Genomic DNA, 17468 nt, shown 5'->3' with positions numbered 1-17468 from the left:
CAACGTTCCTCTGCACTTTCTGCAAGACCGAAGTGGAGGAAGATGAGTCCGCCATGCCCAAGAAGGACGCAAGGACCCTCGTGGCGCGGTTCAACGACCAGATCGAGCCCATTTACGCACTTCTCCGAGACACCGAGGACATCAACTTGGCCTATGAAATCCTGGAGCCGGAGCCCACCGAGATCCCCGCTCTCAGACAAAGGTATGTGCCCTGCATGCAGCCCGTGTGTGCGCATCTGTCATGTGCAGTTCTAGTGCCTCGAGCAGATCTTAGAAGCACTACAGCACCAGACACAGTCTTAAGCGTTTTCCTGTCTGCTTGAGTGAGATGGGGAATGTCTACCACCATGGCACCAGTGCCAACTGAGATCCCTGCACTCAGACATAGGTGTGTGCCCTGCCTACTTGAGTGAGATGGGGAATGTCTACCACCATGGCACCAGTGCCAACTGAGAACCCTGCACTCAGACCTCGGTATGTCCCCGCATGCAGCACCTGAGTATGTATCCCTCACCTTGCAGCTCTGTGCAGCTCTACCCCACCCCATCCAGTGGTAAACTTTCTCCTCCCTGCTGTCACCGCTTTGGGAGGACACTGGTGGGCAGCAGCTGAGCCCAGCTCTCTGTAGTTTACTCAGCACAGCTGTGAAATAACCCATTATTTCTTCTGCTTCATCTGTTTTATCAAAGCTTTTAAAACTGGAAGGTGTTCAGTCTTGTGCACTTAACACACCTCCCCTTGCTGCAATTATTGCTGAACAGAAATGCTTTTTAACTGACAGCCTGAGTGACAAACAAGACTCCCTCCTCCACACCCCCTGCCTGTCTCATTCTTGTTCTCTTGCTTTTCACACCCACTGTTGGTTCTCTACCCGCTCTCCACCCTTCCTTTGTTCCCCCATGCTCTCCCCACCTATTAGTTTCTTCCAAGCCTTGTATCTTCCTTGTTGCTCCCTTCAGTATCTAAATTACAGCCCCCCTCTCCTCGTTTAAAAAACAGCACTTGATGCCGGCTCTGTTGACTTGTTTATGACAGCACCTACTTTGTGAAAAGGTGCTTTGTGATGTCCAGAAGAGGGCTTTTTGTACAGTAGATACAGCAAGTGTTTGTAATACCCAGTTTGATTGAATTGAAAGAGAGGGATCTCACAGCTGCATATGTGGCACATGAGCTCCAGGCCTTGAGCAAAGCCCTGACCTTCACTGCTGAAGGAGCTCTAAAAGAACTATTTAACTTACTGCAGCTGCCATGTCAAAACCTTCTGACTCAATTCATGTGTTGTTGGTGCCCCCCGGGCAAAGGTACAATGCTCGCAATCAGTGGGGGGCTTAACATGAACTTTGCACAGCAGAGAGTGGCATCAGCAACTGTACTGTTTTGTATTGTGGCAATTATTGAGGAAGTGTGGCTCACTGGTTAGAAGCGGCAGACCCTGAAGCAGAGATCGGCCTGGGACCAGGGTTCAATTACCGTCAAGGCAGGGTCTTGGGTCAATGTCCGCGGACTCGATAATTCTCGCCGAGGTGCCTGCGCTAACCATGGGTCCCACTCTGCAACTCTGGGCAATAGCTTGCTTAATCTCCACAACGGCCCCATCAGCGCCGGGGATGCCTGGCTTCACCTTGGAGGTGCCCAGGAGGGACCATCTCACAGGGAAAGCCAGGACGGGTTCCCTAGCAGTATACAGCTCCAGGACACTCCGAGATGGAGTAACAGTGCGCTTTACAAGTATGCTTACTTTACTTTACTTACTTTACTTTATTGTAATGTATTATAATTTCATTTACATAGCGCTTACTACCCCATACGAGGCGCCGAAGCACTTTTTCGCGAGTAGCACGCTACTCCGGAACTCATAAAGGATTAGTGTAGGGCTTACTACCCTTACGTGGGACACTGAAGCGATAGCCAATTTACTGTGCTGTTCATGTCCCGTCTTGCAGACACTGCTGCTTCTCCTGTTTGTCCCTTCGTGTAGAGGCACAGTACTTGCCATTGGAGACCATTCAGATGCAAACTAATGATGATGCACATGAAGTGGTGCAGCAGGGAATGCAGGCATTTCTGCTATCCACTGTCTGTAGTCACTACGCCTAGCCTTACAAAGTGGTTCTTCTGGTGGTCGATCGCATTGTTAGTCTTTGCACAGTGGTGCAGGCCCTTGCTACCTTACTAACCAGCCAGTCCAGCTTTGTCAGGATGGTATTACTTACCCATTTAGACCGTATGACCTGTTTCGCCACTCAAAGAGCAAGTGTAATCGTGCGGCCCCTCGCCTAGGGTAGATGAATGCATTGGGTAGACCTAACAGAACTCGGGAACTGAGATATGTCCATGTCATACATCTCATTAATGTCCACTAAGATATCTGTCCAGTAATGTTGAAGTTTGGGGCAGTGATCGAGAATGTGTGTCAGTGTACCCAAGTGTCCACACTGCTGCCAACAGCCATCTTCCCCGTCCGGCTTTCATTTAATCGCACTCTCAGGAACAAACTCGGCCTGGCTGGGATCCTCTAAGCCTTGCATGTGAGGAGCGAGATGGGTCACCATTATGCCATTGAAAATGTGAGCGTCTACGTTCAGCAGTGAGATGGGACGACAGGACGTGTAAAATGTGACGTTCCGTGATGATCACTTCTCTCATGGCGTCTGTTAGGGTGCGCGTGGTGCTGAAAGATTTATAAAGGCGGGTCAGTATGGGAGCCAAGATAGTCGCAAATGTTTTGTAGAAATCAGAGGTGCAGCCATCTTGGCCAGGTGCTTTGTCTGCTTGCAGGCGGGTTATCACCTTGATCACTTAGTCTTGAAAGGATGTCCCCATCTAATAGGGAAGCATCCTCAGCGGCTATGGACTCTGTGCAGGCGGGGCTAAATATGTTTCAGCATCCCCCAGAACTAGTGACTCTGCAGCGTAAAGCGTCAAGTAGAAGTGCTCAAATTGTTGTACGATTTGCATTTCCTGATACACATTGTTCCCCTGCAAGCTTCTAATCTCAGTAATTCACTGCTGGAGCATATGGGCGCAGAGACAGTGTGTTAACTTGCGTCCCGCCTTATTTCTCCCAGCATTGTATTTTTGTTTGATATGCAGGAGAACGTACTCTACTTTGTCAATGTCTAGATCTTTGAGCTCCTTCCTGGTTAACGTGAGTTGGCGCCACACTTTGTGAACCTGATTGTTTGTGGGCCTCCTCTAAGACTTTGTGACGTTTGTCCTTCCTATCTTTATTCAGTTTAGCAAGATTGGCTTTATATTTCCCTCACACGGCTCACACTGCTACTTTCAGTTTGCCCCACAGAAGGTCAATGGAGACTTCGGTTGTGTCCTTGATCTCAAGGAAGGAGCGAATGGTGTCAGTAAATTCAGTGATGGTTGAGTCGTACGCTAATAACCTATGATTTATGCACCAGGTGTATACTGGGGGCGCGTTATCTGGTACCTGAAGTGTGATAGAAATGGGTGCATAGTCCGAAAGAACAGCAACGCATATATCTACCTCCGTGACATTCAATGTGAAATGAGGCAAGTTAAGGAAAAGGTCTATCCTGGTGTATATTTGATGAGCTGCTGAGTAAAATGTGTAGTATTTCACTGTTGGGTGACCTTGGAGTAAAGGTCTTCCAGCCCCATCACCCACAGCCATTAAAGGACGGAAGCAGTAATTGCCCCCTTTTGTCCGGTACTCTGTGTGGACCTGTCTAAAAGATACGTCTGGAACCAAGTTAACGTGGCCCATAACGCCCAAGAGGAAGGCCTCTTGATAAGGATAATGATTAGGGGAATATATACTCGCTATTGTGAATGTATAAGTGTTGATTGCAAAATGTACAGCTAAAACCCTACCCGGTACTCTGCGTGCGTCTGAATAAGGCGGCCTGGGAAGTGTGGCCAGTAGAACGCCACTCCCGCCAGTTTGCCCACCCGAGGAGAAATTTTGGACTTCAAACCACTGGGACCTCAGACGTTTCCAATGTGCCTTGAGGAGGTGGGTTTCCTGGATAAGGCAGCTATCACATTTAGAATCTAAGCAGGGAAAGAAGCGCCAGACACTTCACTGGGGAGTTAAGGCTTCGGGCATTTAAGCTGTGACTTTAATCAGGAGTGAGAGGAGTTCTCAAGTCAGTTACCTGGGGGCTAGGCAAGTAGTTGTACCAACTTCCCAGCATGTCTATATAACCTGTATTGGGTGTCTCTGCGTAGATGTCGTCGAGCAAGACCAACTGGGGAAAAAAGCCAAAGAGCTACAAATAGAACGTTCCCTATCCTGGGAACACAACAACAGTGTGAGAGGGGTCCATGTCTTTGGCATTGAGTCATCTCGGGTTTGGAGCTCTGCCCCTGCAAGTTCATACACAAACTAGAAAGCGGCAAAGCGTACAGGTTTACTAGAACTGTGTGAGGGGGTGCCATCATCGACTGGGGGGACTAGGTTATATGTAGACAATGCATCTTAGTGCTAGTCATTCTCTGGCTCCTATGTGCTGTTTTGACGCTGTAGTTGACACAATAAAACTGATCATTCTGTGTGGCTTTCTGATTTGGTCAGTTTGACAAAGTGTTGTTTCACTGTTTGTGGTGGTCGCTGTGATTTAGTGGAGGTGTGCAGTGGACTACACAGTCTGGGCTGCCCTGTCTCATCTTCACTGGGCGTCTCAAAGCCAAGCAGAGAATGTGTTTCTTCCAGAGTGTGCATAGAGTGAGTTTCTTTGTTCCAAACAAAGATGAGCTGGAAGGGGTGCCCCCACTTATACTTAATTACCTTCTCCTGTAAGAATGTTGTAGCGGGTGGGAGGGTTCTGCAACGCTGCGGTGTTGTGGAGGACAGATCATGGTACAGCCACACCTTTGAGCCTTCAAAGCTGAGGGCGTTCTGATCTTGCACAGCTGTCATCATCATTTCTTTCTGCCTGCAGGAATGTAAGCAGGTCAGGATATCTTGTGGCAACTCTGACTTTGCGAGTTGACCCGCCCTGTGGGTGCACAATATCTTTGTCCCTCCAGTCTCCTGTAGTCTGCCATCAGCGGAGCCCCTTTGATTCTAATGTTGGAGCGCCGCAATCTATTTTCAAGGTCCCCCAGCTGGTATCACAGTTCCTTCCTTTTTATCCTGCAACACCAGTAGCTCATATTAATGTTCGTCGAGCTCCTCTTTGCATGAATCATTGAGTTGTACCAGCGTGACTATACTTTGACCCAAGTTCTCCAGCACTCTTTTAATATCTGTTGCCATGTCTTGTTTGAGTGCCACAATGTCATTTCTCGGGTGCTAAATATCGTCTCCAGAAAGGCGTGGGTGATTGGTATTCCCTCGTCTGATAGATTCCCAGTGGTCACTACCACGTGTGGAGTGTTCGTAGGTGAGACATCCCCTGACTGTTCTGTTTTTTTGGGGGGAAGCTTACTAAGCATGTCTTTTTTTTGTCAAAAATATTTTTATTGAGGTATACAATAACAAACAAAGCATTGACAATCATAGCCAGAACCAAAGATCCCTCGTAGGGGGGTATGCATGCAAAATGACGGCAGGACAATCAGGGTTGGCATCTAGAGGTAGCCACAACAAGACATCTGGAAGGGAGAGTCCCCCGCTGCAGGTTGTCAGACAGCATGTCTTTTTAAGTAGTGTTTTTATTGAGGTGGGTGGCCATGCCTGCAATCTGAGAGTGTCCTAGCACAGAAGAAGATGTTGCTCTGATTGCGTACGAGGTCTTGCATTCTCCTTTGCGTCCTCTATCAATGGGGGTGGCCTTGCATGGCTTGTCTCCCCCAATGCAGCTTTGACTCAACAGCGCACACCGCTCACCACTAAATCATCTATTGTGTCCTTGGGGGTCTGAAGACCACCTGGGTTCCAAATGCAACAAGCTCCCCTGTGAGGCTGGCAATGGAGGGTGCTGCCGATATCGGCTCAATTGGGCCCCAGAAGGGTACATCCAAGTTCCTCCACGTGCATAGTCGCTTCTTTTGACTGGGCCTCACTACGTGATTCGCTCGGCCTGCGTAATTGTTCTTTGAAGTGCTTACGTTCCGGGCCTGCTAGGCCTTACGCCACCCTGGGTATCCTGCAGATTTTGTGGCATCTGCCCAGGGACCTTGCCTCCTCGCACCTCCTGCGCCTCAGACCCACACATCCCCCAGAAGCACCTATGTATTGGGTCTGCTGTGCCTAGTACCCCCCTGGGTATGCTGCAGATTTGGCAGGATCCGCCTAGGGGCCTCGCCTCACCGTGCCTCAGGCTCACTCGTCCCCCAGTAGCTGCTCGTGGCCCCACTCCTATCGGTCCTGACAGTGCTTGGTGTGGGAAAAGTGAGGTTCAGCCACTGCACCCTTCTGTTTTCTAAGGCTCAACCCCTTTAACCCCTTTACATGCATCAGCAACCATCCTATATCCAGCAGATGTTTATTTCTGCCATCAGTTGGATGTAGTCCGAATGGCCCTTACATCTTTTGGGTGGTGCCTTGCTTTGAAGTCTTGCCTTTCTAAGCTGGACAAGTGATGGGTACATTGACGCTTTTCCGGCGTTTGACCCATCACTAGCTGGCTTTGCCCTCATATCAGCAGTCCTTCTCAGTGCCCATGGTAATCCATTTGTTACCTTATTCGGTCATTAAGATTTGTTTTTATACCTGTGCCTGCAAATGTCAATTTATTCCTCCACAGGATAAATGGTAAGTTTTCAATTTTAACTCATCGAAAATGTGGTTCCCTCTGTTACCCAAGGGCACTCTGGAAACTGTGATGGCTGCATCTGGTACTCTTGAATAACCATAGTACCGGGCAGACTACCTTCTCCAAACATCAGCAGACTGGTCCATCAGGCCAAGGCTAGACTGCTCTTAAGGCTTGAATGTCAAGACCATGTCTTAAGCGGTCTTCACTGATCTCCTTTTAACAAGAGTGATATCTATGATGCGCTCTGTGTCCCAACCATAAATCATAGAAAGATGTGGACAGAGCATACTTTAGCACTGTACTGGTGGTCTACTCTGGTAAGCCTCCAAGAACACGCGATCTGTTCTTCTCCATAGCTTGCTCGTTCGTTCCAGTACACCAAAATTGGGAGATGCAAGAACTCTAAGCTTAAAAAATTGAAATCCTAAATAACTTAACCAACATGACACCATTTAGAATGCCAGAAATACATTATTTACTAGTAGACAACTTACCAGCAACTATTATTAAAATTCAAGCCAGCTTACTGATCTTGTAACACTTTTATCACCAGTATTCAAAACCACAGGAGAAACCCATAGTCCCAGTAAAGATCAGGGAAAGGTATTATCATGCAACAATGTCTCAATGGGAATCAATGGGAGGCTATATTTTCCATGGGTAATTCAATGAAAAATGAAACAATAACATATAGTCTCAATATCAAGATTGGATGCAATTATGTTATCAGCATAGGTTTCACAAATTATAATGCAGCATCAACCAAGCTTTAGAGTTGTGTGCTGTGTGCAGAGTGAATACTGTGTGAAGAAATAATTGAATGGTGCAAGGGAAACATGTGAAAAACAAAGAATATTACAGCGTGTTGGACAAGAATTTAGAAAAAAGGAAGCATTATTTAATGCGTTATGAGAAAATCAATTGCATATGGCAAGCCACAGAGAGCAATGGGGTTGAAGAATTGCAGCCCGGTCCATGACTGAAGTTGCTTATTGCTGCTCCCTGTGGCTTGCCATATGCGACTGATTTACAGCCCCAGTTAAGAAACACTTGGCGAGCTCCATGGCCTGAAGACAAGTTTTTCTCTGCACAGATTCCGCCCGTGCACCGTGGGTAAATTTACCCGAGGACCAATGGGAATTCTCGAATTGGTACTCTCACCCATTCGGCGGGAGTCTACCTCCTTTCCATCTTTGTGGCTCGAGTGGTGTTTCTCTCTTGATAGTTGAAATACTTCACTACTAATCCAGTACTACTTAAGTGAGCTATTCCAAGACTTCATCTCCTTAGTGCTTGATCTTCGATGATGTTGGGTTTCCCTTACTGATGATTGCTTTCTCTTCACAAATGATACCTACCTTTTAGAAGAAGGTGTGCTCAGTTTACCTGACATCGAACGTGTTATTTAGCGGCACAGCAGCAGTTACTAGAGCAAAAGCTACAGTCCTGGGATCAAGTAGATCAAGTTTATTTGAGGAGGTCCTTAGTGTTATCTCTATGCAGAGATCGTATTTGAAAGCCATAAACCGGACTCCTCGTGTCCTACCCTAATGAGAGCTGTGAAGCATTGTTGGAGCAGATAAATCAATAGATCAATCCGTGTATTACTTATGCTCCTGATTTGCCCCTTGGATGTTGTCCCAGATTGTGAGACCACCACTTAGTTGAAGCACTGGGTGGACGTGGGTCTCGCACAGGTGGAAATGTATATAACTCCGAAATGATCGTGGACTTTGCACCCGAGGACCAAACCTGATCTGGCTGCCAGTCAATTTAATCACTGACAAATGCAGCTAGAGTGACCTGGTGTGATGGAGAGCATGATACCAGAGACTAACAGTGCACTTCAGGCAATGTTCACTTCAGATGATTCTAAATGACAAGGGATACACTTGTACCAGTCTGTTAGAAGATCCTTTAAATGAGGACTAGAAGACCCGAGAACGAAATGGGAATCTGATCTTGGATGAGAGTTTACGAATCGCTAGTGGGAAGCAGATTTGGGTTTTGTGACTTCAATTTAAATATGCTCACATAACACATGTAATACCCAATCAATCAATCAATCAGAGTACTTGTAAAGCGCGCTACTTACCCGTGAGGGTCCCAAGGCGCTGAGGGGGGAGGGGAGGTTGCTGCTACTGCTCGAAGAGCCAGGTCTTGAGGAGCCTTCTGAAGGTGAGAAGATCTTGGGTCTGCCGTATGTGGGTAGGGAGGGTGTTCCAGGTCTTGGTGGCGAGGTAGGAGAAGGATCTGCCGCCGGAGGTCGTTCGTTGGATGCGGGGGACAGATGCGAGGCCAGGCTGGCGGGTGGGGCTGTGGAAGCCGAGTCTGCTGTTCAGGTAGGCTGGTCCGGCGTGGTGAAGTGCTTTGTGTGCGTGGATGAGGAGCTTGAGGTGATCCTCTTGTCTATGCAGGGCTCGAAAAATTCACACGATCGCTCGCATTTGCGAGTCAGATTAATTCAGGATGAGCTATTTTTAGGTCCTACTCGCCCTTTCTGGCGAGTATGAATGCAAGCTGACACTTGACCTCTGCCTCTGAAAGCAGAGGAAATGTGACAAGATAGCAAGATTTAAAGGCATCTTTATTGCTCACAAAGTAAATGAGCAATAAAAATGCTTTTAAATCTTGTAATTTTGTCACATTTGCTCAACTTTGAGTTAGAGGTCAAGTACATTTCAGTTAGGTCGAGAAGATTTTGTAGGTTACTAGACCTGTAGGTCTAGTGAATTTTTAATTATTTTTCGAGCCCTGCTACGGGAAGCCAGTGTAGGTCTCTCAGGTGGGGGTTGATGTGGCTGCGGCGGGAACGATGACGATCCGTCGGGTGGAGGCGTTTTGGATGCGTTGTAGTCGTTGTAGGTGTTTGGTTGGGATTCCTGCGTAGAGTGCGTTGCCGTAGTGCAGTCTGCTACTGACGAGGGCCTGTATCACCATCCTTCTTGTTTCGTTCTGGATGCACTTGTAGATCCTGCGGAGCATACCGGAGGGTGTTGTAGCAGGAGGAGGAGACGGCATTGACCTGCTTGGACATGAAGAGGGAGGAGTCGAGGATGAATCCTAGATTGCGTGCATGGTTGGTGAGTGTTGGTGCTGTCCCCAGTGTGGTCTGCCACCAGGAGTCGTCCCAGGCTGAGGGGGTGGGTCCGAGGATGAGGACCTCAGTCTTGTCCTAGTTCAGCTTCAGAAGGCTGCTCCTCATCCAGTCGGCGACGGTCTGCATTCCCTCATGGAGGTTTGTTTTGGTGGTGTGTGGGTCCTTGGTGAGGGAGAGGATGAGCTGGGTGTCGTCGGCGTAGGAGATGATGTTGAGGTCGTGATGGCGGGCCACTTGTGCGAGGGGGGCCATGTAGACGTTGAACAGCGTCGGGCTGGGGGATGAGCCCTGTGGGACGTCGCAGATGATGTTGGTGGCTTAGGACCGGAAGGGTGGGAGGCGGACGCTCTGGGTTCTGCCAGAGAGGAAGGACGTGGTCCAGTCAAGAGCCTTCTCTTGGATTCCAGCTTCTAGGAGGCGTGTCTTTAGAGTGCGATGGCAGACCGTGTCGAAGGCGGCTGACAGGTCCAGGAGGATGAGGGCTGATGTTTCACCGTTGTCTTGTTGGCGCCTGATGTCGTCTGTGGCGGCGATGAGGGCTGTCTCGGTGCTGTGGTTTCATCTGAATCCGGACTGTGACGGGTCCAAGATGTTGTTTTCTTCCAGGTGGCGGGCCAGTTGCATGTTGATGATTTTCTCAAAGACCTTTGTCGGGAACGGGAGCAGGGAGATGGGCCGGAAGTTTTTGAGGTCCTTGGGGTCCGCCTTGGGCTTCTTGAGGAGGATCTTGATTTCGGCGTGCTTCCAGCTTTCCGGGAATGTCGCTGTTTCGAAGGCATTGGCACAGAATATATCCTCATCAGTTCTGCGGTACCGAGTGGAGAAGCTGCCTCTTTCCATCACATGTGGTCTTGCCCTGTCTTACAGAAGTTCTGGGTTGTGTAGTTAACTCTGGTTCAGGCCCTCGCAATTAGGAACATGTTGAGTTACCCCAAGATCTGTGTTTTTGTGGGGTTGTGCCTAGGTCTAAAGTGGAGAAGTACTCATCTAGATTCATTGACCTGGCACTGTTCATGGCCGAGTTATCTACGCAATGGTCTGTCGAACTCTCTGAGTTTCTAGTGTGGTGATATTGAGGTCCATGCTACATAAATGGGTGACCGCTGAAAAACGAAAGTATATACTTCACAGTGCAGAAGGCAGGAGAGGGGCATGATACTCAAAGATTGGGATGCCAGTTGCTTCAAGCCACCCCAAAATCGAACGAAAGCCACCGTTACTTAAATTCCCACGTCTGTTTTCTGTTATCCCTTATATGCATTACCAGCATGCAGCATAACCTCCTAAGGCCTGAGTGACATACAAATGCTGTTCCCTTGTGTGATACTCTACTTTGCTAATTTCCTATATGTAGACTCCTTCTGCAACAAAAGCCTGGACACTGAGGCTTAGTCGGTTTTGTTGTCTGCCTTTTGTGATTGGAATTTGTCGTTTAACTGATATCTTGTTGACTGTCTAAAAGTTGTATATTTACGAAAATCAATAAAGACAAAGAAAAAAAGTAGACCAGTGCCCCATATGCCATTCCATACTCGTTTGGGCAATGGAACTGCAAATCAAAGTCGTGGTGGGATTTTCTTCACTTGAAAGTGATGTAGTTTAATTGGGAGGTTAGAAAGCTGGAAAGGAAATAACTGCAGGAGTTAAAAGGTTACAAAGAAATTGAAGTAGGAACACCCGAATATAGCGATCTTTTTTTCCTATGTGTGCTGCAGAAGTCAGAGTCCAGGGTGGCCATGGCAAACAGTAGCTGGAGGAGGAAACTCTATATATTAAACTATATAAATAATGCAAATAGTTGGATGGAATTAGGACTGAAATCCATCAGGCTGCCTGAGATAATATTTGCTGCTGTAGATCATGTGCTATACACACTCTTGTCATCTAGTATTGGGTGTGGGTTCAGCAAGTTCTTTTTGTTTGAAGTAGAGGTTTCAGTTTCAAGGTGGCTTTTGATACTTCCCCCGAAACCCACAATGCACCAGGATAGAAACTCCACCAAAAATGTAATTTTCCACCATCCGGTTTGGACATTTTTCAAGAATTTAAGGGACCATTGCGCAATAGAAACAAAACCCTCTACACTGACTCTACACCAAAGCCCATCCCTTGAAATATGATTCCCAATTTCTAAGATCTGCAGTCACTAAAAAAACAACTATTCTCTAGTCCTGGATCTGTAACACAATCTTAGCATATACAAGTAAATCTTCAGAACACCAAGAGACTTTTGCTTAAATGCACCTGAAGACCCTGTGTTAGTACCCTTTTTTCTTACTCTATCCCCCTTTGTCTTTGCTTATCTCTCCATCCTTAGTTGCCCTGGTGTATTAGATCTGTTTGTACGGTAGTGAGCTTTGTGAAGTACAGGTCTTCTGTCTGTTCGCCATTAAGAATACTTGTATTGTGTATGTATTGGCCTCATCTGTGTCCTTTTTGATTTCCTTTAGCAAGGAGCGTGCAGCTGCTGCTGCTGCAGCCGGCGGTCCTCACCGTGAGGCTTGGACAACCAAGGGTCCTTCCTACGACGACATGTACAACCACAGTGTGGTGATTAGTATTGAGGAACAAGAAGATCTCCAGCGAGCATCAGCTGAAGGCAAGACAGTCAAGGAGAGACCCATATGGCTGCGGGAGAGTACAGTCCAGGGGGCGTTTAATGACGCTGAGGGCACCAAAGAAGGTAAGAATGGGGTTGACAATATGTGGGAGTGGGTGGACATCTCTACTTTAGCCCTTCCTAAAATGTATTTCATTTCTGGACCTTGATACCATCTGTACATAACTTCCATGTTTAATGGTAAAACATTTCACAAGTAGCATGTACACCACCTTCCTTCACTGCATGTTTCTTTCCCATCCACTCTTTAGGACATTCCGGACCTTGTAATTTTTTACATCATTACTTTATAAATTTGCAGGCAATGTATAAGTGCAGAACATGGAGGTTGGGTTCACAATTGCCTTGTTTTTCACAAACTTCAAATTAGAGCTGTAGCAAATCCATCTTTTCTTCATGTTCACCCTAGATGTTTCTCTTTTTTTCTGGATCCTATTTTATTTTATTATGAATTCTGTGCACTTTACTCCTGCTAAACAGCAGCAAAGTGCTTGAGCTCCCCCTTTCAACATGGTTAAATTGGCTTAGCTCTGATTTGACATCTTTAACGTGTGTGTGTGTGTGTGTGTGTGTGTGTGTGTATTTATATATATATATATATACATATATATATATATATATATAAGCTCTGACACGCCTCGTATTTCTTGAAGAAAAGAGAAAGCACTCACAGGAGCGGGTTCATAGTTTATTTAAAAACCCACAGCGACCAGACGCGTTTCGGCGTTTTGCCTTTTTTACCATCGAAAAAGGCAAAACGCCGAAACGCGTCTGGTCGCTGTGGGTTTTTAAATAAACTATGAACCCGCTCCTGTGAGTGCTTTCTCTTTTCAAGAAATACGAGGAGAGTCAGAGCTTCTATTTACTGCGGGAGGCACCGCCCGCGAAAGCACCCGTTCCTTTGAGTGCGCGAAGTAGGTGTAAACCAAGGGAGCTTTGATAGATATATATATATATATATATATATATATATATATATATATATATATATATATATATATATATATATATTTGCTATTGTATGGTGTAGGACAGCGGTTCTTAACCTGTGGTATGGAGACCCCTGGGTGTCCACGACGCCTACTCAAGTGGTCCGCGACTACTTACAAAATAAAATATTAACATATTGATAAAGTGTATATCAATAAAGATAGTATCCTCAGATTGATTTGTGGGAGCAGTGCAGTTACGTTTAACAGAATGTACCATGTACGATAGGTGGCTTCACTTAAATGTAGAAAAGCTCCAACCTTCCCACTAAAATGAAAATGCTTTCATTTTTTGTATTGTTATGCGGTAAAATGCTTAGGCTAGTGTCCTCAGATTCCACTAATGACTCAATGGGTGGTCTCCGGATTCCAATAAATATTCTGTTGGGTCCCCGGATTGCACTTAAGATTAAGTGGGGGTCCACATAAGTCAAAAGGTTAAGATCCACGAGTGTAGGAAATACACTCGGACATGTAAGGTTAAATGCTACCTGTGCACTGTAGCACCTATTGTGCCATCCGTAGATTGGGCCTGGAAAACATGGCTTTAGGCCTACGCTATGTAGCCTAAATGCTGCAGCCTAGAAACCTGCTGTCAAACCTGTCAAAAATAACTGTTTTTGACAGGTGGAAAACCCTGTTTTAAACATTAATAAGGCATCCCTGAGTACAATCTGCCACCCACATGGTAGGGTACTTGATATTTAAAAGTGGAACATGTGTGAAATTGGAGTTGGCATGTTCCTCCAGTGACTAGTCCCCAAAAGCTATTTTCACAGGCAGGACTGTAGCTTGATTCTATAAAATGTCTAAATGCAGATTATAAAGTTTAATCTGTAACTCTCGACAGGATACTGCTGAAATAGCCATTCAATGACTATTTTTCATATTTATTAAATGCCCAATTCATTGGTAAAGTTAGATGTTTAATAAATATTTTTGAAAATTAACTTTCAGTAAATACCTTTTCCTCTGCCTTAAGCGCATGGAGGCTAATTTGCTTTAGCCTGCCAGCAACTGTCTAGCAAGTGCTTCCCCTTAATGAGGTGTAAAACTGCTCCCAGAGCAAAACAGTGGCTTAGGCAATAGGATGGACTGTGTGTGGGGCATTGGATCAGTATCCGCCTAGGAAGGACAATTTGTGTGGTCCCAGGAACTTCATTAATTTGAAAGGGACAGAGGGGAGGCAATGCCCATCCATAGTTTAGTGTAATGAGAGAATTGAAGAAGGGAAAGCCTTTGTCCCCAAGGCCCACACTAGCCAGGCTGGCTCCAAACCCTGGGTTGGGATGGAAGTTAATCTCATAACTGACTAGAGTGAAGACAGGGGAGGGGGCTGCTCATTTCCCATACCACACCTCTGGGTGGACAAAAGAGTCCTGCAGAAGTGAAGAAGGGTTTACCCATCTTGGATTTTAGGAGTGAAGAACACTGTTGGATTATTTGCTGTAGGGCAAACAGGAACTCCTGAAAAAGTAAGTAAGTTTGCCCCTGGCAAATTCGGGACACATTTTACTCATTTGGAGAGAGAGCTAGGAGTCAGCCCCACCCACTGACTAGTGGCAATAATAAATATGGCATCTTAAAATAACCTCCTGAGAATACTTTATGGACCTGTAGAAGATTAGAAGAAGACTGAATCTGTGCTCGGTGACCAGAGAGTAGCCCTGAAGGACTGCACCTGCGCCCCTCTGTGCCCCAGACAAAGAAGTGAACTCCAGGGATCAGGTGGCTGACCTTCTGTAGCTACAGGGACATACCAAGGTCCAAGTGGCCTTTTTCCCGAAGAGATACATTGCCAACTGGACCTTCCTGGTGGCCTCTACTGGAGTGATTCCTGGCCCATACGTGATTTCCCTGAAATCCGGAGAGCCTTTGAAGTGACCCAGGAGCTGCTCTGGAAATTGTGAAAAGTGAGAATTGGGAAATGTTTGGCCTTCCAAAACCTCTGGAGCAATGAGTGGGGCTTCACGGCAAAGGTGTCTGATTTCAATGCACCTTGCTCGGATACAGCTTCAGGCTTTCCCCTGGATTTTGAACTCCATATAGAAGACTTAAGCCAGAAGGTAAAATCTTTGACTGGGATGAACCTTCTTGGTGTATCTTACCCGTGCTCTATCGTAGTCCGCCAGAAATCGCACCTAAATGAAGGTCAACCGCTTCTAAAGACTGTAATTGGCACTTAGTGATTATTGGTGCTGTTTTTGCTGAAAACTTTCAACATTTATATCTCCAGTTCCCCTTACTGGATTTTTGTTATTTTTATGTCATTTATTTGATTATATGTTACTGTATTTTTCTAATTTGGAATGGGATTTTGTTTGTTTGGCGTTTTTGCTCTATTTCTGTTTTAGTACTGCATACATAATTTACACCTTTGCCTAGGCTGAGCCCTTTTGCTGTGTGCCAAAGCTACAAGGGGGTTGAGCTCTGGTTAAGTTAGTGACTTTGAGGATCACCCTGACAAATTAGTGCTGTTATTCCTTGAGTTGGGCTTCTTGTCATCCCAAATAATAATCCACATTCTTATAGGGGGCATCGACCCTCTGCATGTTTTCACTGACTCACTATGATATTACCTAAAGATCATGATGTCACACACCTCCGAATCATATCTAGGTGTATTATTTACACTATTGGATTCTGAAACAATACATGGTGCTGTCAGAAAGATAACCAACACCAGAGAAAATCCTCCGGAAACAGAATGTTTCTGTAGTTCAAGTCGTATAGAGTTTCACTGTCTTCTAATTCAGAGATGCAATGGGTAGTTGCCATCTAATCAGACGGCGTAAGGCATATTTGCACATACAGGGGTGCTTTAATCACGGTTAGTAGTGGGCAAACAGACATTGAACACCTCAACCTCTCCTGCTGTAGTCTTTCCCGTCTTGTCTCCATTCCACAGCTCTATCACTCCCACTACTTGCTTTATTCTTGGACAGAGGGCTAGGGCTATAAGCCTAGGATCCCTCCACCCTTTTTTCTTTGAAGAGCCACCTTGTAATGAGATTGTGGCACACCGTCCAAGCATGCTTTGGTTAAAATTTTATTTGGAGTTGTAAGGAATCTTGGTCCGGATATTTTTTGGGTTATTGAGGGTGGACTAAGTGGTTTCTTCATAAAGTAGTTTGCGGTAATGGGCTGAACCTGAATACTTCATTGATTTAGCAAAGATTTTGAGAGAGGTACCAACCCCTTTGTGTATAGAGTGCTCAAACCCTCTTCCATTTGCTCCAATCATTTCTTCCTTATTCCTTTCCTGGGGCATTTAGAAGGCATTCTTGCAATAGGAAACAGAGCACACAGTTCCTGAGTGTTTGCAGACAAATCACAGCGGGAGGCGGTGAGGAGTGCCCCAGCTATTTCTCCCCTCCCACATTCTCCCCTCTTATTTACCTCCTCCCTCTCACTACTAGAGCTAGGAAGCAGTTGGAGATGGTATGGGGGTGGGGACTCCAGATCTTTCCGTTTCTGTGATGTGTGTCCAGAGTTTGGCCTAGCAAAAGGAGGGGAACTACTAAGACAGTAGTGGCAAAAGAGCAGCAGGCAGTAGCAGCAGCAACAGATCTACTTCATTTCCTTTCTGTGCCAGCTTGGGATTATGGGAGCAGTTAAATACTACTTTGCATTTGTCAGTGTGAGGCATTCATCGCTACAGTATCTGCCATTTCTGCCTAACTTCAAAGCTCACTGCACACCTGTTGTCTAACCCCCCCCATGTAGAATGTAAGTATATTTTATTTGCCATACCTTTTCTCTGCTTTATTTTTAACCTCTACCGCGTTACCCCGCTGTGCGCTGAAATGTCAAAAATGCGCTGTTTATGACGAAGCCAGCTCGTCATCCGCGTAGCGCAGGTAACGCCCATGACGAGCTGGCTTTTTCATCCGCATCGAAGGGGTTAAACGCGGCTGGCAGTGTTCTCAGGGTTATGTGCGGCGCCAGGGCATAAGCTGGAACGCAGTATATAATCTTTATTTCATGGACGCCCAACACATCTGGTGGAAATCCTGGGTGCTTTTTCGGTCCAGAAGTTTGAAAACCTGGAAAGAAAATGTGCTAAAGTGCAGGTGCGGTGG

At 46.2% G+C, this 17468-nt stretch overlaps 1 protein-coding gene across 1 annotated transcript in view; it reads left to right on the top strand.

Annotated features, from left to right (window-relative positions):
* Positions 1–17468, top strand: part of GTF2E1 (general transcription factor IIE subunit 1) — a 182446-nt gene that overhangs the window by 147605 nt on the left and 17373 nt on the right. The window contains exons 3-4 of the mRNA XM_078656641.1: positions 1–202; positions 12228–12460. Coding sequence (XP_078512767.1) covers positions 1–202; positions 12228–12460 — 435 coding nt within the window. The remainder of the gene's footprint in view (positions 203–12227; positions 12461–17468) is intronic.

Source organism: Lissotriton helveticus, chromosome 8 (genome assembly GCF_964261635.1).
Source record: "Lissotriton helveticus chromosome 8, aLisHel1.1, whole genome shotgun sequence".
NCBI classification, from domain to species: domain Eukaryota; kingdom Metazoa; phylum Chordata; class Amphibia; order Caudata; family Salamandridae; genus Lissotriton; species Lissotriton helveticus.
Note: the sequence above shows the minus strand (reverse complement) of the source record. Positions and strands in the feature narration are given on the sequence as shown.